The 21,607-nt window shown below is 38.1% G+C and overlaps 1 protein-coding gene across 8 annotated transcripts in view; it reads right to left on the reverse strand.

The window, feature by feature from the left end:
• Positions 1 to 544: 544 nt before the first annotated feature.
• Positions 545 to 21,607, reverse strand: part of CEP120 (centrosomal protein 120) — an 86,894-nt gene continuing 65,831 nt past the window's right edge. For 5 of the 8 annotated variants that reach the window (XM_043514493.1, XM_043514492.1, XM_043514491.1 and 2 more), the window contains 3 exons: positions 18,828 to 18,926; positions 3,526 to 3,671; positions 545 to 2,866 (listed from right to left, as the gene is read on the reverse strand). In XM_043514493.1, the coding sequence (XP_043370428.1) occupies positions 2,629 to 2,866; positions 3,526 to 3,671; positions 18,828 to 18,926 (483 nt within the window). In that variant the 3' untranslated portion in view covers positions 545 to 2,628. The other 3 variants (XR_006281315.1, XR_006281314.1, XM_043514495.1) reach the window with 3 other exon arrangements.

Genomic DNA, 21,607 nt, shown 5'->3' on the forward strand with positions numbered 1-21,607 from the left:
GAATATATGTTTCCCATTCTTGCAACGCTGTTTTTAAATGTAAATGGACATGAACATCTGGGGAGCATGCCTAGAAATAGGTTTAAAAAAATAAAGTATCCTTATCTTGTGTATTACTAAAAATGTTCACGGTAATGAGTGCTTAAAAAAAAAATCTTGCACCACCGCCACCTTTACTTTTGTTATAAAAGACATGTAAAAGTGGCCAATGAATTAGAAACAAATGAGTTTTCAAATTGAACGTGCCAGCATTTACATGGATTGAATATACAATTATGTGCAAAGCACCTTACACACTAAGAATAGATTTTCTGTAACAATAAATTGAAGTAAAATGTTTTCCTCAAATATACAATTTGAAAATAAAAATCACTCAGCCCTCTGTAAAATGTGAAGTTGTTTAAATTCAGATTTTATTTGTTAAATAACAAAAACATGAAAATCACAAAATTTAAAATATTATAATTTTAAAGATGAGAATCTTTACATTCACCTAAGCCAAAGTAAACCACACTTCAGTATTTTAAGATAGTTGCTTTTTTTGAGTCTAAGGCCCCCTCTAGTGTTTGAAAAAAATTATAATCCTAGCAAAGGAATAAACTTTGAGAAAGATGACTCAAAGAACTCTGAATGGGTCTTCCATTCAAGATAATAAAACATCCCACATTTGACTATATTTACATACATCAGTGATACAGAATATGTAGCCATAGTTAAATATCTATAATTCTCCAAGGATTTATAATGGTTACCTAAGCATTCATTATTCCCATTGCCAGTGGACTTTTTTTTTTTTTTGCTGTCTTTTTCTTTTAAACTAGCATCTTTAAACCCATTAATATATTACAATAAACATTTTTTAAACTGAAAAGTTTACTAGGTATTACTTGTTTTTGTTATGAAATGTATTTATTGATAAATGACCATTCCTCATGAAAAAAAATTTATGTTCACTTTCCCCCCCCCACAAAGTAAGTGTTTTTAAAAGTTTGTTTTCTTCCAAAAAAGTGACCTAAACAAACCGTCCATTAAATAAATTACTGACCTGTGGTAGAATAAAGAAATACTGTCCTCTTTATCAACAATATATCAGAAGTAAACGCAGAACTAATACAAAATCTGTATTCCATGAAAGCAAAGCTCCAAAAGAAGAATATGGCACTTATATGGCCTGTGCACCATAAAAGTCCAGTGATTATTTTAAATAAAAAAATAACGTTTTCTGCATTAACTGTCTTCATTCATGTTTGAAGTGAAACTGAATTGTTTTCAGTACTATGAGATTTGCATCAGTCACTAACATTTGTGCTAATAGGCGATATAGCAAAACCCCAACATTCATTGATGGGAAAAGAGATTAAGTCTAAACTTTCAGCCCTGCCCATACTACGAATTTTAACTGCTGAAACAGAATAAAGGGCTTATAATGCAGAATGGCCCTTACTCAACTCTGGCAGTCACAAAAACAAAAAAACACCACCCTATTCTTCGTGCTCTTCTCTTATGGCAATTAACAAATATAACATTTCATATTTTAGCTTCTTTATATCTCAATTTCACACAAAAATTTAAAACTGAAAGCCATAGATGGTTGAAAAAACTTTGTAACCACTGCCATAAGACTTTCATTCAGGAAAGCATCTCTGTTTACAAAAGCACTAATTGTAATTGTATTGGCATTAAGCACATATGCACATTTAAGCATGTGCTTACATTCCATTGAACCAGTGTTTTCCTGAATAAGGATGGACTTAAACACATGCCTAAGTGTTTTTCTGAATTAGGATCTTAACTGCCTCATGAATAACTAATACCTGTAGTCCCTTTGCATGCAAAACTCCCATTGATAGCAAAGAGATTTCCATGCTAAGAATGGTTACAAGATCAGACGTGGAATTACTTAATTTGTGCAGTTTCAGTTTGGTAAAATATACCTCTGGTTTTATCTTCAAAACTGTGTCATCTGCAACTGTTACAAGTTTAAAAAAGGTGTTTTGCTAAAAGAATAGTCAGCTACAGAATTGATGATTAAATTATTTTAACTGTGGTCACAGAAATAGTTTAAAAATTTAAAAACTAAACATATTTGCAAATGTAACAGGACAGGACATTTGTAGAAGTGCAGCACTTGTTTTGCCTAAGAATTTACAAAACTCGTATCACTGGGAATTACTGCAGTCACATTTTACTCATACAATTTTATTGAAAAATCTATTTTGAAAGAAATCCATAAAAGTAAGTTATGAAAAATACTGATGAGAAGCTTAGAATAGAGATTTTTAAAAATGCTATTAAAAATAAATCCAGCCAGGGTAATGGGGAGAGGTAGAAGATATTTAAACAGAAAATACAAAAAATATGTAAGTATATTTACATATAAATATATTTGAACATAAAAAATTGTCAAAAAAAACCTTATGCTCTGATCCTGCATAAACGTACACACCTGCTTAACGTCACGTCCTGTGAACATTTACATTGACTTCAAAAGGTCTACTAAGTGTGTAAAATATATCATGTGCCTAAGCCTCTTCAGGATCAGGGCCTTAGTTTATAAAAATTAATCATCCTATTATGCTAAAACGTAAGATATCTGACTTAAACTTACACAAATATTTTCCAAATATACTATTTACTACTGCTTCTTTTTGCGAGCGCCTCTCTGATTTGGCGATCCAATTCACTTACTATATGGTCTTCATGATTATACACGCCTGTTCTCAACAATGTATCTCTCTCTTCTATCAGGCGAGTGAGATAATCATCCAAGCTTTCATTTAATTGTCTAGTATGAAGACTACCCACTTGCTCAACTGAAATATCTCTGGAATCTTGTGATTGTTTTTTGTCTTCTTGTTGCTTTAGCCTGACAATAAAAAAAGCACATCATACAAATAGAGGACACATGGAAATTCTGTCTTGTTAAATACGTTCTAAATGGATTTTTACTGAAATTTCTTACTGAAGTAGTGGAAATCAAGGAAATTTTTTTTTTTTAAGTAACAAACTAACCCTTGCTTGATTAAATTTAAAGGAAGCCTTTTGAATCCAAAAATACCTTAGATCACTTGTGTACATATTACCATGATTTCATCAAGGTTTTTGCATTGATAATGCAGTTTAAAAACCCACATAAGTGACCAAGCTCAGGTTTCAAAATTACTGGAAGCATAATAATAAATGGAGGATAACATTAGATATACTTAAAATATAAAGATGTGGGCCAAGAGGAGAGTTGAAAGAATCACCATTAGCGTAGCTTTTTATGAAGCAGTTCTGCTTAGAGTTGATAGTAAAAAAGACTTGCTGCAGTATAAGCACAATCATGACAAAAACTGGTGATAGTGGCCTTTGGCATAGATTTTCTATAATACAAGACTGTTACATTTTATAAATGAGTGATTTTTTACCTCAGGGACACTAAACTGTGTTCTTTTACTGGATTGACAACCAATTAAAATTTGATTTAACTGAACCTTCCCCTGTTTTGAGGCAGAGGGAAAAATACTACAAATGCTATAATACCTGTTCAGTTCATTTCTGATATCCTCCAGCTCTTTTCGCTCTGTTTTTCCCACTTCTTTCTCCTCTGCTGCCAAATAGCGCAGTCTCATGTGCTCCAGCTCTTGTTGCTGCTTTTTAAGGCGGGCCATAGCATTCTCTTGCTCGCGCTAAGGGGGGAAAAAATAATTTGACATTAAATATTACTGATTAAAAGTGCTAATTGTAACAAAGCTTACAGTGTTTCAGAATCCACAAGTAATAATATAGAAACAGTAACTAAGTAGCACAATGAGTCAATACAAAATATTTAGTGTATATATGAGATTAATTCTGATGCCAGTCACAAATGAAATAAGATTGAGGCAAAAGACTGCCTCAGTGAAGATCACACTAACCATTTGTCCAAAACAGACTGCAACCAAATCTGAGGCCAAAAGTACTAGCTCAAATAGTAGTAGAATATCCAAGGGGTATATTTTAGAGCTGATGTGCATGGGTCTGAAGTTTTTACTTAAACTGAAAAACACAGACTACAGTCTTGAATACTGCTCAAGTAACTACAATGATGTGGGCTATATAAATACCTAGACAGATAATTATAAGCACAAAAATTCAATACAGTGAGAAGTAAAATTTGAAAACCTTAAGTAGCTGTATGCAACTCTCCCTCCCTACTAGCCCATAGCACCACAAAGTTTTGTTTGGCAGAGGTAATTTTATAGTGTGAAAAGATCTACTTTCTAAACTGGTGTCCAGTCTTAGGGCATGTCTACACGAACATTTAGTTCGCTGAAAGCTGGAATGTGAATCTACCCCGCAATAGCCCGTCATACACTGTCATTATGGACCCTGTTGATATGCACGAACAGATAGTGTGCTTTAATCTACTCCCATTTCAAAGTGGGTAGATCAAACCACACGAATGAACTGGACAGTTAAGGTGCTGGAGCGTGGGACAGATTCACGCCAGTTTGCCGCAAATTAAAGGTGCATGCAGACAAGCACTTAGAAAGTCAGGCGTGAAAATCTAAAAATAGACCTAGATTTCTTCTTACATTTATTCAATTTTCAAACTCTGAATAAAAGCCAAGAGGGGGAAAAACAGAACAAAAATTAACCCAATACACACTTTTTAAAAACTTGGTTCAATTCCTAAATGCGTTTTTCAAATTCCCATAATGTAAAACATAGTGACTTGCCCAGCATCAAATATTACATTTTATAGCAGAACCAGGGACAAAACCTAGTTCTTCTTGGTGATATTCAATTGCCTTAACAACAAGGACTATCCTTTCTTTTCCTGTTGTTTTCTGACTAATGCTCTACATAACCCTGCTTCGTTCACTGCACACAGTCCATCCTGTGCACTGCAAGAGGCAGGGGTCCTGTAGGAAACAATAGCATATGTCATACTGCATGGTCCCCCTTAATTCTGGAATATCTTAACTTGTGCTTGCTTGACTTTGCAACTTTAACATTTTACGTTTTTTTGCATCCGTTTTACTCTCCACTGTCTGACTTCATTAATAAAATCTGTTTGCGCAGTATATGTAATTCACTAGTCCTCGCACCACAAGCAAATAGAAAAGAAGAGAAGAATTAGGAAAGGACAGCAACCTGTAGGAGCCAGCAACTGAAGAGAGTGTCCAACAAGGAAAGAACAGATTTTGTAACGATTAGTAAATGAAGGAAGCAGCTAGCGCAAATTTCCTCATGAAAGGGCTATGGCTTTCTTCCCACGAGCCAGCCGCTGACTTACAGGTTAGATGAATGTGTGCTTACTAAAGCAGAAGTAGTTTTCCTATTGATTTGCAGACTGGAGCAAAGGACAGTAAGTCTATTTTGCTATATGGGCTTTGGACATGGTGAAAAATCCTGCCCCTACTGAAGTCAATGGGGCATTTATTAAATTCAATGGGGCAAAGACATCAGCCTATGGCCTTTTTTAAAATATTGCAATATGAAACAGAGCACACGATCTGTAGAAGGTTACAGTACTTATAAGTCTCAGCATCCACATAATAAAGGCAAACTTCAGTAGGACAGAATAGGCAAAAAGGTAACGTCCTAATTAATGTGAAAGGCTCAGTTCACTTGGGACAAAACTTGCAGAGTTGTTCAAAATCCTACTTTTGTCCAGAAGAACTGTAGGAAAGGTTCTCCTTAATGGTTAACACTCCAAACTCATTTAATCTGCATGAAGAGGTAAATTCATAAGAAAAAGTTACTTCAGTGGTAAGAACAAACAATGAGCATATCATCATGGGCTCAAATGGAGACTGGTACAAAGTCAGCAAGACCAGATTAAATTTACATCTACATAAGAAGGCAAAAGGCCAGTCTGATCATCTAGATTGCATAGAAGTTTAGAAATACAGAGAGGAGGATCCAGTGTTTCTCCATATATCCTCAGAGCTCCTGGTGCTCCCACTTGAACCTGCAAGCAGCTTAGCTTTTGTGAAAAGAAGAGAAAAAGAAAATAAAGTCAGTCTCCAATTAAGGCAGTGTTAAGATTAATACTCAGAGGAGGAAATAAGACTGCATACAGAGACAGTGTTAAACCTTGGTTGTACAGTTTTGATTGGATTTCAGGAGATTATCCACCATGTGAATAGAATAAATCCAGAAGTTTCAGTCTCTAGAGTCTAGGGGAGTTCAAATAGCTGACCAGGTAGTCTTTCAAAAGACCTTCAACAACAGGAATTCTGGAGAGGTTTGATAGACAATTCCTTGAAACAGGTGTATGGAATGCCCAACCACCTGATTTTCCTGTTGACACTACCTAAACAATGATAAAAGAGGTACAGTAGAATCTCACTTGAGCATGGCAGTGAGATTTGACCTGCCAAACTATCTTTACTCAGTATCTGGGAACAACAGGACTATTTTTGAGACTGTAGGGTACAGCTGTGTCTATCTTTGGGGTCTCCTAGAAGGCCAAGATCCTGGTGAGAACCTATTGGTTTAAACCCCATTCCTTTGGCTTGAGAACTAGCCCAGATGTTGAAAGTTTCTTGTACATAGGAGGATGACATTATGATTCTCTTTCAGCCCAGATCAGAATTCTGAACATCTCTGAAGAAGAAAAGAGCTCTAAAGAGATCTCTCTTCTCTTTCAACCTGTATCGCAATACAAGCTGCCCCGTTATGTTCCAAAGAATTGTTATGGATTCTGGGGAAGGAGTGAATTTCTATAAGAAATAGCCTATGGTCCTCAGGTCCAGCTATCTGATGTTTCAACTAACCTCCTTCTTTACTGCTGCTCCTGTCACATAAAAGGAACTCAGGTGGGTACCTCAGCTCCTCAAAAACTTGTTTCTCTCAAGATTCAGATTGTGAGTGATTCTGGGGGGAGAAATTGAAGTAGATTATTGGGAAAAGTCCACCATCTCAGTAAACAAACAAGCTGGAAAGGTGGTGTATAGATTTAAGTTTTCTTCTTGATCATCCCCTCACAAGAGCAAAAATGTTTGAAGGGGTTAAGAGTGAAGCCTGTCCATGCACAATATTATCTGTATTACCACAGAATATCATGAGGCATGGACGGTGAAGAAAGCATCAGATGGCTGTGAATGGAGTGAACAGAAGTATTCTGATTGTGTCCTTCAGTTTGTGGAATGTGTCACCAGGGAGAATCACCTGCTTGAGGTGAGAACAAGATCTGGCGTTTATGTGGTCCAGGCTCCTCAAAAAGGCAAGTATGAGCTTTTGCTGAGGTTCGGCATAAAGTTATGGTTTTGGAGAACTGAAAGAATCATGTTGGGACCCTAGAAAGCACCCTGAAAAGAAGAAACATTATACAGAGATTATCTAAATAATGCAATACACTGATACCTTACCATTTAAGGCTGGTGAGTACAATGACCAGGAGTTTCAGTGTCTTGGGGACAAAGACAGGATAAAAGGCAAGACAACATGCTGGCAGTATCATTTTGACAGCAAACAAAGAAAACTCATCCTGGACGCCCCATCATTTCAGGCATTGGCACCCTGACAGCAGGATTGTCTGGCTATGTAGACTCCCTCCTCAGGCCCTTCACTACCAGCACTCCCAGCTATCTTCGAGACACCACTGACTTCCTGAGGAAACTACAGTCCATTGGTGATCTTCCTAAAAACACCATCCTAGCCACTATGGATGTAGAAGCCCTCTACACCAACATTCCACACAAAGATGGACTACAAGCCGTCAGGAACAGTATCCCCGATACTGTCACGGCTAACCTGGTGGCTGAACTTTGTGACTTTGTCCTCACCCATAACTATTTCACATTTGGGGACAATGTATACCTTCAAATCAGCGGCACTGCAATGGGTACCCGCATGGCCCCACAGTATGCCAACATTTTTATGGCTGACTTAGAACAACGCTTCCTCAGCTCTCGTCCCCTAATGCCCCTACTCTACTTGCGCTACATTGATGACATCTTCATCATCTGGACCCATGGAAAAGAAGCTCTTGAGGAATTCCACCATGATTTCAACAATTTCCATCCCACCATCAACCTCAGCCTGGACCAGTCCACACAAGAGATCCACTTCCTGGACACTACGGTGCTAATAAGCGATGGTCACATAAACACCACCCTATATCGGAAACCTACTGACCGCTATTCCTACCTACATGCCTCTAGCTTTCATCCAGATCATACCACTCGATCCATTGTCTACAGCCAAGCTCTACGATATAACCGCGTTTGCTCCAACCCCTCAGACAGAGACAAACACCTACAAGATCTCTATCATGCATTCCTACAACTACAATACCCACCTGCTGAAGTGAAGAAACAGATTGACAGAGCCAGAAGAGTACCCAGAAGTCACCTACTACAGGACAGGCCCAACAAAGAAAATAACAGAACGCCACTAGCCATCACCTTCAGCCCCCAACTAAAACCTCTCCAACGCATCATCAAGGATCTACAACCTATCCTGAAGGACGACCCATCACTCTCCCAGATCTTGGGAGACAGGCCAGTCCTTGCTTGCAGACAGCCCCCCAATCTGAAGCAAATACTCACCAGCAACCACACACCACACAACAGAACCACTAACCCAGGAACCTATCCTTGCAACAAAGCCCGTTGCCAACTCTGTCCACATATCTATTCAGGGGATACCATCAAAGGGCCTAATCACATCAGCCACACTATCAGAGGCTCGTTCACCTGCGCATCTACCAATGTGATATATGCCATCATGTGCCAGCAATGCCCCTCTGCCATGTACATTGGCCAAACTGGACAGTCTCTACGTAAAAGAATGAATGGACACAAATCAGACGTCAAGAATTATAACATTCAAAAAACCAGTTGGAGAACACTTCAATCTCTCTGGTCACTCGATCACAGACCTAAGAGTGGCTATCCTTCAACAAAAAAGCTTCAAAAACAGACTCCAATGAGAGACTGCTGAATTGGAATTAATTTGCAAACTGGATACAATTAACTTAGGCTTGAATAGAGACTGGGAATGGATGAGTCATTACACAAAGTAAAACTATTTCCCCATGGTATTTCTCCCCCCCACTCCACCCACCACTGTTCCTCTGATATTCTTGTTAACTGCTGGAATTAGCCTACCTTGCTTGTCACCATGAAAGGTTTTCCTCCTTTCCCCCCCCGCTGCTGGTGATGGCTTATCTTAAGTGAGCACTCTCCTTACAGTGTGTATGATAAACCCATTGTTTCATGTTCTCTGTGTGTGTATATAAATCTCTCCTCTGTTTTTTCCACCAAATGCATCCGATGAAGTGAGCTGTAGCTCACGAAAGCTTATGCTCTAATAAATTTGTTAGTCTCTAAGGTGCCACAAGTACTCCTTTACTTCAAGTGAGCTAGAAAGTGAAAGTACACATTTTTGATGTTGATGGACCAGAGACATCTTTGGCTGGGTGGAGACAAACTAGGGACTGGCTAGAAACCTCTAGATTCTTTTTTAGTCAAAAGAAAGTCTGGAGGTCCTCTTTTATGCTGGAATGCACTAACAGCCCCCTCATGTCTAGAAGTTTATTGATACAGAAAATCATTACTGCCAGTTTATAAGGGCCACAAATGAGGGACAAGCAGAACAGCAGTCACAAATGGGGTCTGTGGAGGCCAATGTGAGGGAAATCTTGTGGAGAAATAAAGCCTACATGACACTATCTTTGTCCTGCATTGGTCATTTCATACTGGCAGAACAGGTTGCATCAGGCCTTCCAGCCTTGCAAGCAGGCTGAAGCAAAGCTTCCCTGGAAGTGGAAGCAGGGCTGATATACATGTGGTGATTGTACAAAGCAATTTTCTCTGATTGGGCAGAGAACTGAGAGAGTGAGCTGCTACAATGTGGCTCTGGAGAGAGTTTAGTTTGAGTGTGCTGAAGTGCCTCCTGTCCATATACACTGAGAATTGGTCTCCAAGAATCTTTTCTCCAATGACAGCTGTGGACAGTACTTCCCAGCAACGTCAAGATTAGTAAATTGGGTAACACATTTCTGATCTAAGCAGATAAGCAAATCTTAACTAAACTTATTGCAATACAATCGTTCTGCACAGTAGAAGACCAAGTCTGGTATATTTACTGCAAAGTCATTCTGTATTTCATTACTTCTGTGGGTTTATATTAGATACTTATCATAAAAACCATAAAAAATAAGCACCTTTATACCTTAAGAGGGTCAAAACAATAATGTGAATTACCTGACTAGATATGTGACTGGAAGATGTACTTATATTTTTAGCATTGTCCTTTTCTCCTTTTTCAATATTACTTTATCACAAATATCTAAGACCAATCTTCCCCTAAAAAAATCCATAAAAGTACATGGGAAGTGATCCCATAAACTACAATGACAATTTATGGTGCATAATATAATTATGTAGTTTAAAATCCAAACCCACATTCTAAACTACATAATATTATTTACCCAACATAGCTATTTTAAATCTTTTACAATCTGTCATAATCTGTATGCTGAACATTATAATATGGAGATATACCTATCTCATAGAACTGGAAGGAACCTTGAAAGGTCATTGAGTCCAGTCCCCTGCCTTCACGGCAAGACCAAGTACCGTCCCTTATTTTTGCCCCAGATCCCTAAATGGCCCCCTCAAGGATTGAGCTCACAACCCTGGGTTTAGCAGACCAGTGCTCAAACCCCTGAGCTATCCATCCCCCGCCAAAATATTCATAAACAAAATGTGATTTATGTAACATTCTGAACAAACAGAAAGTAGCTCCCCATATAATCCTTCAATAAAGGAAAAAGATGCCAAAGAACATAGATTATTTGTTTGACACAGATAGGAGAGTTAGTATACAGTATGTGAAAATCATACTATGTATGATGCAATTCAAAGCTAAGACTTAGTATTATATCAGATCAGAGGTCACAAAAAGAATGGATCCTTTGTAAAACTCAGATTTTGGGGAGGGAGGGTGAAGGAAAGATTCTTTATCCATATTTGGTAATGAAAATTGCTGCCCTTTATCAAAGGCTCTTTCAGATATCAAAACCACTTCTTCCAAATCACACTTTCCAATACCACATTATGCAACAAGCTCCCTAATCATTGGTGCTAAAAGTAGTCTATTGTGTAGGACTATTTCAATTTTAATGGAAAATTAGTGAAAAACATCTTCTGAAAGCAGAAGATATTTAAATGATTCAGCATTCTCACCTTCATTTACAGTATCTATATTACATACTATTCACACTTAATTGACAAAACAATATCAAAGTTAAATTTTTGCAGTTTCTATAATGTTAAATATTTTCAGTATAAATCTTATACATATTAATATGAAATAGGAAAAAAGGTCTCAATTTTACGTTGCTGAAATCATGACACTTGAACTGCCACTGCAAAAATGTATACTGCCACTGATACTTTGAGGTAACACACTACTGCAAAGATTAATCCAAATATTAAATATCCTCTACCAAGGCTGCTGAACAATTTATATAGTGGGGGTGCTGAAAGCCATTGTAAACTCTGTATATAATGGAAATCTGAAGCCAGGGGGTACGGAAGCACCCCCAGCACCCATAGTTCCAGCACCTATGTTCTCTACCAATTTATCTTAATTGAAAAAGCATGGTTAATACATTTAAAAAATTTATTTGATCTGAGCATTCCATTTGTAATACTCCTAACCTGAGGACAAACGGAAGAGTATTTTCAGGTCTGAAACTGCACTCATTGCTTACTGAGCTGTTGCTCTCCTCATGTGGCAAAATGTATGCTTTAGACAGATACTTTGCCTGGATGGGTAATTTTTATATTACATAATCAAATTTTGAAGTTTAAAATCTGAAGATTGTTACTGAGCACTGGAGCAGTCTAACTGATTTCACTAAATGGTTGGAAAAAATGTGAAAAATTCCTGAAATGTATTTCCTCAGATGAATATCTGCTCCTCAGGGCAGAGAACTATAGCTGCTGCAGGAACTGCAGAAAAGCCAGAGGAGAAGTAGTGTGGTAGGAGACAAAGGCTGATTGATAGTGCCCCTGAACTGAAGGTACTCCTGGTCAGGTATACCAGGCCACCAAATATCAACAGTCCCCAATGCAGCAGTGTGATAAGGTAACCTCAGAAAACCCAGATGCCCATGATGTCAGCAAACTACTTTTTTATGTTCATTGGTTATCTGGTCCTGCACCATTCTATCACTCTCTTCACATTGATGGTCTCACTCTCCCTGCCTTCCATGCTGTCCTCCCCTTCACTTTTCCTTCCTCTCCCTCAATAATTATTTATTCCTTTTTCATGTTCCTATTCTCAGGTTAAACTCTGTACTCTTGGTATTCCTCCTTACCCCACCAATGACCCCATATCACCACCAAGAAAAAAAACAAAACAAACAAATATGTATAGTTAATAAGAGGTGTACCAATTGTCTGAGATTATTTACGCCTGGTATATTCCCTCCCTCCCCCGCATCCTTCATTTCTTTGTGCGTCTTGAGATTGCAAGCTCTTTGGGGGCAGGAATGCTATCTTCTTAATATTTGCATAGTACCTTTCACAATGGGGCTCTAAATAATGATTTTGGGCCTTTGGTACTACAGTAATTTAAACATTAATTAAATAATCAGTAATAAAGAAAAATAATCAGATTGTAAAAGACTCCCTTCATGCCGCCAGGTGCTCTAGTTAAGAGGCTCTTCAATCAAAAGAGTACAATCTTTATTTTGCCATAGCTGCCTATAAATCCAAGGGGGAGATGTAAACATACATACACTAGACTAAACAATGGCTAAATAGCAGCCACTATTCACTCTCCCACTCACACATACCATGCAAGTCTGTGGGAAAAAAATTACGATTGAAGCTAAGGAACTCAAGTAAAGTTTTCTGAAAATAACCCAGAGCTGACAAGTCAGTAGGAGGGCCTGGATGGTTTCAAGACACAGTTTTTAACCAAGCCTTGGACCTCCAACTGTTTTTTTTTTTTAAACAAAGATTTACATCCCATCTTTGGCTAAATTACTTATAAATTAATCAAATTAATTACTCTGAGTGGATAAGCAGGAGGCTGGACAAGATAGAGTCGATGTCAGCCAATAAGGTCTGTGTTGTTTTAAACAAATCCATCAGTTCTGCTTTGAACAAATCCATATAGAGTACATATATGGTAAGAGACTTGTATTGTACAATAAAATCTCTTATCACAAAATGTACACAATTTTAATTTAAACATAAACATGGTTTTTGTTAATTTTCCAGATCAGAAAAGGGAGATTATCAGCCTTCAAAACTATCATAACACCGCTGTTAGTTATAGCTGCAATGGTAATATGTTGCATTATTTTTAAAAAGTGATTTCTTGCATCATTCAAACATTTGTTAAATTTTACATCTCGAGCCTGCAAAGTCTTAAGCATGTGTGTAACTCAGCACATGAATAGTTCCACTGACCTTAATGGCTCTACTTCCATGAGTAAAATTACACATGCCTAAATCTTTGCAGGATCTGGGTCTTAGTTGGTAAATTTTAAAGGCCAAGATTTTAAAACTGAGTTATAAAGAAAAAAATGCAAATGTGCACATTTTTGAATTTTTGGTCTTATTTGAGAGTAAAACATTTTGTTAAACAGTACAAATAAAAAGTTACAGTACATACCTTCAAGGAAAAAAGGGAATGGGCATGAGGGAGAAAGATCTGGGTGTCCTTGTGATACAGTCTGTTGATTTTCAGACTTATTTTATAAAAAAATTTACACACCATGATCAAATCCATTAAAATGTATAATTTTGTAGTTTTCACACTTAGAGATGAGCCTATGTCACAAACGTCAGGGTGTGCTTCAGGCCTTTCTCTAGTTATAACTGGTACTATGTTTTATTATCCAAAAATTCCAGATAGAGAGAAATTAAGAATTTCTTCTTTTTAATGTCCACACAAAATTTTCATAGTTACGATGCACAAACTTCATTTTCTACAGAATATAAAGCCATCACAGCAGTGTTCTAACATGACTTGTTCCCAAAGAAAAAGAAAATGCTATAATTAAGGAAACATTGACTTTTAAAATTGAAAATCAGAAGAAAAGAACATTTTGCTAAATATTCAGCTAGTTAATTTATGAAATAAAGAAGCATAATCAACTGTACTAGGTCACCTTTGAGTAATGGAAAGCTCTGTTTAAACAGTTCTTTGGCAATGGGCACAAAGCATTAGATCTCATTTCCAAGACTTACCAGCTGGGTTTTGTCATTAACATTTATTAACAATCTAAGATATGGCTTTCAACATCTAATCCTCACTACACAAATGTTTTGTATAGTCCTCCAGAGGGCTTTGGTGTGACAAATTACTGGCACAGATTACAACCCTGTGGCTATTCACCTAAGGCAACACAAAATTAATATGGTACTAATCCAATTTAAACAAGAAATTGGATGAACTATTGCAATGGCACAAATCATCTGAACTAAAGCTGATGTGGAATTCCTGAAGCAACTAAATTTCCAAATTTATATTCAGACACAGTACATGGGTTCCTGATCAGTTTTGCTTTTTAATTTTTAACTGAATTTAAAGTGCCAGATTGACTAAGTACAGCATTAACAATAGTAGCATAAGTATTACCATATTATTTCCCATAAAAAAGCCTCCATCTAATTTTAAGTGGACTACTTTCAGGGATAAAGTTTTAGGGGAGTATAATTTGGTCTTGCTGTCCATTCATTTAAATGGTTCAGATGTCTAACAAGGGTTTCTGTTGGTCCTGGACTAAAACTATTACTTTAAAGTTACCAAACTTATCAGCAAGTGATGGTTTTTGTCACTACCCATCTGGCATGACTTGAACCAGTGAACTAAAGATGAAATGCATCTAACAAGTATCTAAAAAGCCTTTAAGGGAAAACAAACAAAAGGCAGGACATTTTGGTGCTTCCTTTGGGAAAATCAAGTTTCTGGTGTGAAAAGATTAGAGAGGCAAATGATCAACCCTTTTGTGCATAGGTATTTCAGAAATATTAGGGACCAATTTCTGACACCTACAATAATTAGATGAAAAGGAACAATCTCAGGACAGCACATAAAACTGAACCTTTGATTTTCTAGCGATCATCAAATATACATGGCGCTAATTTATTTGATTTATCTGTAAGTTATAAATAAAGAGCATTGAGAATTTGGGATCTCAAATTCATTGAGTTCAGATTTCGGCACTGCTTATCCAAAGATTTTGACGATGACCCTGCCTTACGTTCCATATCCCTCCTTGCTTAGCACACAAACTTCTCCTCTCCTCCCAACAAGACCACGTGATTCTCCCTGAAGGACCTTCCTGAAGCTTCAATTATCCATTAGATTGTGTTTTTTCTTCACAGGGGAAAGAAAGGAGAGGTAGAGAAGTAGCAGCATCCTGCTTATCCAGAAACAGGGTCTCCTTTTGAGCACATATCCAGATAGCTCGCTCCTTCTCCCCAGTCCAGTAGACTTTCCTTTCCAATCCACAGATGTAATTTTCTTAGAGGAACTGGCTGGTCTATTCTTCAGTAAGGTCTCTTCTAGATCCTGCTAAGTTACCCCTTTATGCCCCAGAAATCACCAGAGAGATCTTTAGTCTTGCAGGAAAGAGTGAATTAGCCCTGCATTCTTGCTTTTCCTCATAACTGGGTGTCTATATTCCTAAGAGATTAGAGATCCTTTCATTCCACTGCAAATCTTACAGAAATACAGGGAAGGCAGTTTTTATGCTGCAACCTGGAGCACACACTTCAAAACCTTTAAATGGAAAAGCAGGGGAACGTAATCCAAAGAGTTATTGGGTCCTGCTGAATCAGATTTGGATTCAGGGAGCTGAGGTGCTCACTTACCCTAATGCTGGAGTGAATTAGAAGCTCCTCTCCTTGAAAAGTAGCCCTTCCATAAAGCAAAAAAAAAAAAAAAGGATGGGAAACAGGGGTGAAGATGGAGTATGAAAACATGAAGACCCTTGTCTGAACTCTCAATCTTTAAATATGTTAGGCTTTCCTTTCGATCTAGGGATTGGTAAAATTCTTGCTTTTTCTAGTGTATTTGACCCTACTGAATGGAAGTGCTTACGGAATCTTAAATTATTACAAGCACAAACTATACCATATTTATAGAAGGCAGTAGGTAAAGAAAAAAATAATATAGTGGCATGTATATGCATTACTTAGTGTAGTGGGGTGGTCACCCTGCTCTGGCCGTGAAGGGGTTAAAACAGCCCTGGGAGAGGGCTGCCCTGAGAAGCCAACTGAAAGCAGCCCTGGAGAGGGCTATGGCTGGAAAAAGGAGTGAAAGCAGCTGAGGGAATAGCTGACCACAGGTGTGGCCAGCTCAATCAGGACCTAGCTGGCCCTTATAAAAGGGCTGTAAGCCAGGAGGAGTCTCTCTGTAGCTCTGGAGAGAGAAGAATCTGGCTGCCTGGGAGAGAACGGTACCTGGGTAGAGTAGTGCTGGGGAAAGGCAAGAGGAGCTGGAGAGCTCCAGCCTGGTAACTCCCCAGGCTGAAGGCCTTGTTGAAGGCCTATCAAAGATACGAGGGCTGCAGAGGGGCAGCCTGGGAATAGGCAGAGGCAGCTGGTCCTAATCCCTTGCCAATGATGAGTGGCCATTACACTGCAGTCTTCCCCAGTAAGCAGGGGCTAGATTATGAATGGCTGTAGCCACTGAGGCAAGGTGGGTTTAGAGGATTGGGGGTTCCCGTGGGATGGGAGACCCAGAGCGAGTGGGTTACTGCTGGGGGCAGAACCCTGAGGAAAAGGGGCACTGGGGTCCAGGAGGGTCACGGGTCCAGCGGCAGGTGAGACACCGGCCTACAGAGGGTGCTCCCAAGGCTGAAAAAAGAGGTAATTCCAAAGATGACCAGCAGGAGGCTCCACACTGGTGAGTCATCGCCTCACTACACTGAGGTTGAAGGAACAACTGCAACATGCTGGCCTGAGAGAGATTTTAAATGCCTCACTGACATACACACAGAAAAATCCACAAAAAAAAACCAATCAAAAATCCTTTATTGGCATCACAGATGGGAAAATTCAGAGACAGGAAAAAATTGTGTAACCTGTGATTTCCAGATCTCTAAGTTAGCTGTATTCTGCAATGTTCTACAAATTCTATAATTTTTTAAAAGGTATGTAGGTGTTGCAGTACACTGCACTGAAATACCTAACTGATTTAGGAGCATTAATTTCATTTTTCAAAAGCGATTTAGGCATTTAGGAGCCAAAATACTACTGACAGTGGGATTTTTGGCTCTGAAGTGCCTAAATCCCTTCTGCAAATAAAATTTAGGCTCCTAGATACCTTCAAAAATGTGGGCCTAAGTATACTTTATGACCATATAGCTATCACAGTGTAAACTGATGCATTAATGCCTGTTAAGTCAGTTTTGCAAAAAACAAAACACAAACAAAAACAAACTTGTCTCTTAACCAATAGCAGCAAAGTACCCGTACCCTTCACTCAAGAAACCACATTCAGGATGTTGACTTTGTAAGATTAAAGTTTTTTAAAAAGTATTTAAACATACAAGCAATTTTTACTCAGTCACTTTTCTCTTGGAAAACACAGAAAATTAAAACACTAAAACCAGAGACTAATGCAATAGGTTTAATTCAGTTAATACTGCCAAACATGAATCTACAGTGGATCCTCAGACATCCGGGCACCTCAGCCCCACCAGGAACAGATTAAAATGCAAGTGTGCTTATGCTCATGTTCCAGTACTACAGGATATGCTGTACAAACTTTATACTGACAGTGCTATGCCATCATAACCCGAGACACCTGGAAAATAAGATATTCAACTAAAACAGAACTTTAGCTAAGGCACGTTGTAGGTAGCCACTTTCTGTTTAGCAGGAAATCTCCATCCACGATTACAAGTCTACTTCCCAACTACATGCTACTTCTGGACACACGATTTATACCTCTACCCTTCCATTTGACATTCTAAAGGAATTTGGGGCAAATTCCATAAGAGGTTGGGCAGCAGAGAAGTTTTCCCGAGTAATTCTTTTGATTTTGCAGCTAGTGGTGATGGCGCAGGTTCAGAATGAATGCTCTGTTTCTCCCTACTATTGAATGACTTTGCATAGGACATTCTAGATGTTCTTAAAGTAGTCCTGAATGCAACGTTAAGGTTGCACAATTAAAGTTAGGGTGTAAAAGAGAAGAAATGCCAGTTTAGATTCTAACAGCGACTTTAACTCACCTACATTGTTCATGCATAGCATTTTTCATTCTCGTTTTTCTGGTTCAGTGTTGAATACGGTTAAATGTTAAATATTGCAGTTTCTGGCGTAAAATATAAAACAACAGGATGTGCACCATGGCCAAGATAAACCATTGTAACTTTTTATTTTTTGACTTTTTCTAGCAGATGCTTACGGAGCTTCCCCAGAAGCGACCTTTTTTTAAATCACCCCAGTTCCAAGCCAAGCAAAGGCCCTGGTCTACAATGAGAATTATGTCCAAGTTTAAGTTTCAAGCTTTAGCTAGTTATTCTGTATCCTTGTTATTTTAAAAATAAGTGTAGTCAGAATTTTTATTTAACTTTGGGAAATAGATATTTTTCCATTTTTCCGAACTCAAAAATAGATGAAGAGATTTTGCCAAAAGTCACTATCAGACAAAGCCCAGTTGCAAAAAATTCCAGCCCAAAGCTGACTTTTTAGGAAAGTTTTGACCATTTTAAACATACACTGGCAGTTATAATACAAATCAATATGCAACAATAGAAGGCATGACTAGCCCATAATATTAACAGACTTTATCATAGGAACACAAAAAAAAAAAAAAAAAAAAAGACTACTACATCCTTATTGTGCATGTACTCTATCCTATTTACATACCTGTTTTAGTCTTGCAAGTTCTTTCAAAGCCCTGGCCCACTGTTGCTTGTAGTGCAGCTTTGATTTGGTAGCTGATTCCAACTTTCTTTCAAGTTCAACCTGATGGTGATTCAAATCATATCAGCTGAAACACTATACTAGTGGTAACAATAATTGAAAGATTATATGTACACAGTGTCCATTTAAGAAAAGTGCTTATGCAGTATAACATACAACATCATCTAAAGCTGTTATGTAATTTAATGTAAATATTATGGCACATGAACATAATCTTGTTTAAAATATAGCCTTATTTTTATTGTCTAGCAGTCTATACAAAAAGGAACTAGATTAGTCTTAGCCCCAAGACAGCTAATGTAAACTTATTTAAAGAGCCTCAAAGTGGTAAAAAACACATTCGTTTTTCTACAAGCAGCTCTAATTGTTAGCATTCCAGTTTAAGGGGCACTCAAAACTCTTAGGGCCAAGTCTTGCCTTTAGAGGTGTAGGCAGCTCTTACTAAAGCAAATATGGATCTCAGAGATTTTGGACCTTTGATTGGGGAAGAGGGAGAAAATCATCAAAGATGGCCTAGGTTTCATGGTTATCCTCTATACACAGGCAAATTTGCTCTAGAACGTTGCAAGGTATTTTGTTGCTTAACTTACCATTGATAAAGATATAAAACCAACTAAACAAATATTTGAAGATTACATTAGAATGATAAAACATGGTAAGAGGGAATTACAATGATAGACAATACTTTTTCAGGCTATATTTAAAACATATGAAGACAACTAGGCACCAGTGGTCATATATCAAAAATATTTATTTTTACATGCACTAAGCAATCTGTTATACCTGCATTAAGCCAACTTGGCTAATTTTCAGGAATGCACTGCCTCAATGTCTCAAACGAAGAACGAAGTTAATTAACGTGGCCAATACAGAGTTTGGAGTTTTATTAAGTGATAATGGAAAATCTGTCCATGTTTCAATATAAATTCTTTAATTCTCATCTTATCTGACAAGCTGTGATACAAACAGAATGGCTAAGTTTATCATTTCTGAATTGTGGATGATTTTGTAAAATTGTATCAATTATTGTGTCATAGAAAGTCTACATATGTGACTCCACCATGGGTTAGCTCAGTTGTGTAATCTCTCTGCTAGGCCAGAAACAATGGTGAGTAATGCACACCCAATCATCTATTCAGCGTAAAACGTCTTGGAACAATGGGTTAGCTCTAGCTGAGAGAGATATGTCCTCCTCTTGTCTGAAAGGGGGATGTGGATGGTGTTTGAGAAAAATGGAAAGTTGCCTGGAGAACTAAAAGAAGCATATAAACACCATCAGCAACCCATAAAGGGACTCTCCTGGGGGAACTGGAGAGAAAGCCTTTTTGCACCAGATTAAGATGAGGAAGGCTCATGCTGGATCAGCGTAGGCAAGGGGAGGGGGAGCAGGGGCGGAGGCCCTTGCCAGTCTGCTTGACTGACAGAACACAGATGGATCCCCCAAAAGACTCTCAAGAGAATGGTGTGCTAGTGAGGGACACCGTGTTTACAATTTTTTATTGTTTTGTATGAACTGTACTCTCCCTGTGCTTTATCTGCTAAGTAAAAAGAGCATAAAGACATAAGATGAGGCAATGGGTGCGTGTGTTGACAGCTTCACAACTACTGCATGCCCCAACAGAGTTAAACTATAAGCCAGAAGCTTCACATCTGTTGGGGTGGAGTCCTGGGAGGGGTTATGTTTAAGTACTAGGAAGTCTGGGGCCAGTGCTGAATGCAAAGGGGCTTGGCGGCTGGACAGCATATTCTAACTCTCAGAGGAAGGTGTCCAACAGAAGGTCTGAACCTTGAGAATGTGAATAAGAACCTCAAGATTGGGGCAGTGCTGGACTGTGTTCAGGCTCCAGGAGCTTGAAACACCCCAGGGTTCCACAGCTGTAGAGGTTTGGATTCCCCTCAGAGAAGTCCTAGTGGGTGGCCAGGCAGGAGTTCTCTCTACAATCTGTGACAAGACATGGTTCAAATATAAAATAGTTCAATCTTTTTCCTGACTATTCCTATTCTAGGCATGGAATACAACTTGGACAAAGAAAATGAAAGGTAAATGTGAAATGCCACTGCTTTAGAATTATGAATCATCTACATTTATCACAGAGAAGTTTATCATGATATACAGAAGTATTAAAGGTTTCAGAGTAGCAGCAGTGTTAGTCTGTATCCACAAAAAGAACAGGAGTACTGGTGGCACCTTAGCGACTAACACATTTATTAGAGCATAAGCTTTTGTGTGCTACAGCCCACTTCATCGGATGCATAGAATGGAACATATAGTAAGAAGATATATCTATATACACATACAGAGAAGGTGGAAGTTGCCATACAAACTGTAAGAGGCTAATTAATTAAGATGAGCTATTATCAGGAGAATTATCATCAGGAGAAAAAAAAAAAAAAACTTTTGTAGTGATAATCAAGATGGCCCGTTTAGACAGTTGACAAGAAGGTGTGAGAATACTTAACAGAGGGAAATAGATTCAATATGTGTAATGAACTAGCCACTCCCAGTCTCTATTCAAACCCAAGTTAATGGTATCTCGTTTGCATATTAATTCAAGCTCAGCAGTTTCTTGTTGGAGTCTATTTTTAAGCTTTTCTGTTGCAAAACTGCCACCCTTAAATCTTTTACTGAGTGGCCAGAGAGGTTGAAATGTTCTCCTACCGGTTTTTGAATGTTATGATTCCTGATGTCAGATTTGTGTCCATTTATTCTTTTGCGTAGAGAC

This window comes from Dermochelys coriacea, chromosome 5, assembly GCF_009764565.3.
Source record: "Dermochelys coriacea isolate rDerCor1 chromosome 5, rDerCor1.pri.v4, whole genome shotgun sequence".
NCBI classification, from domain to species: domain Eukaryota; kingdom Metazoa; phylum Chordata; order Testudines; family Dermochelyidae; genus Dermochelys; species Dermochelys coriacea.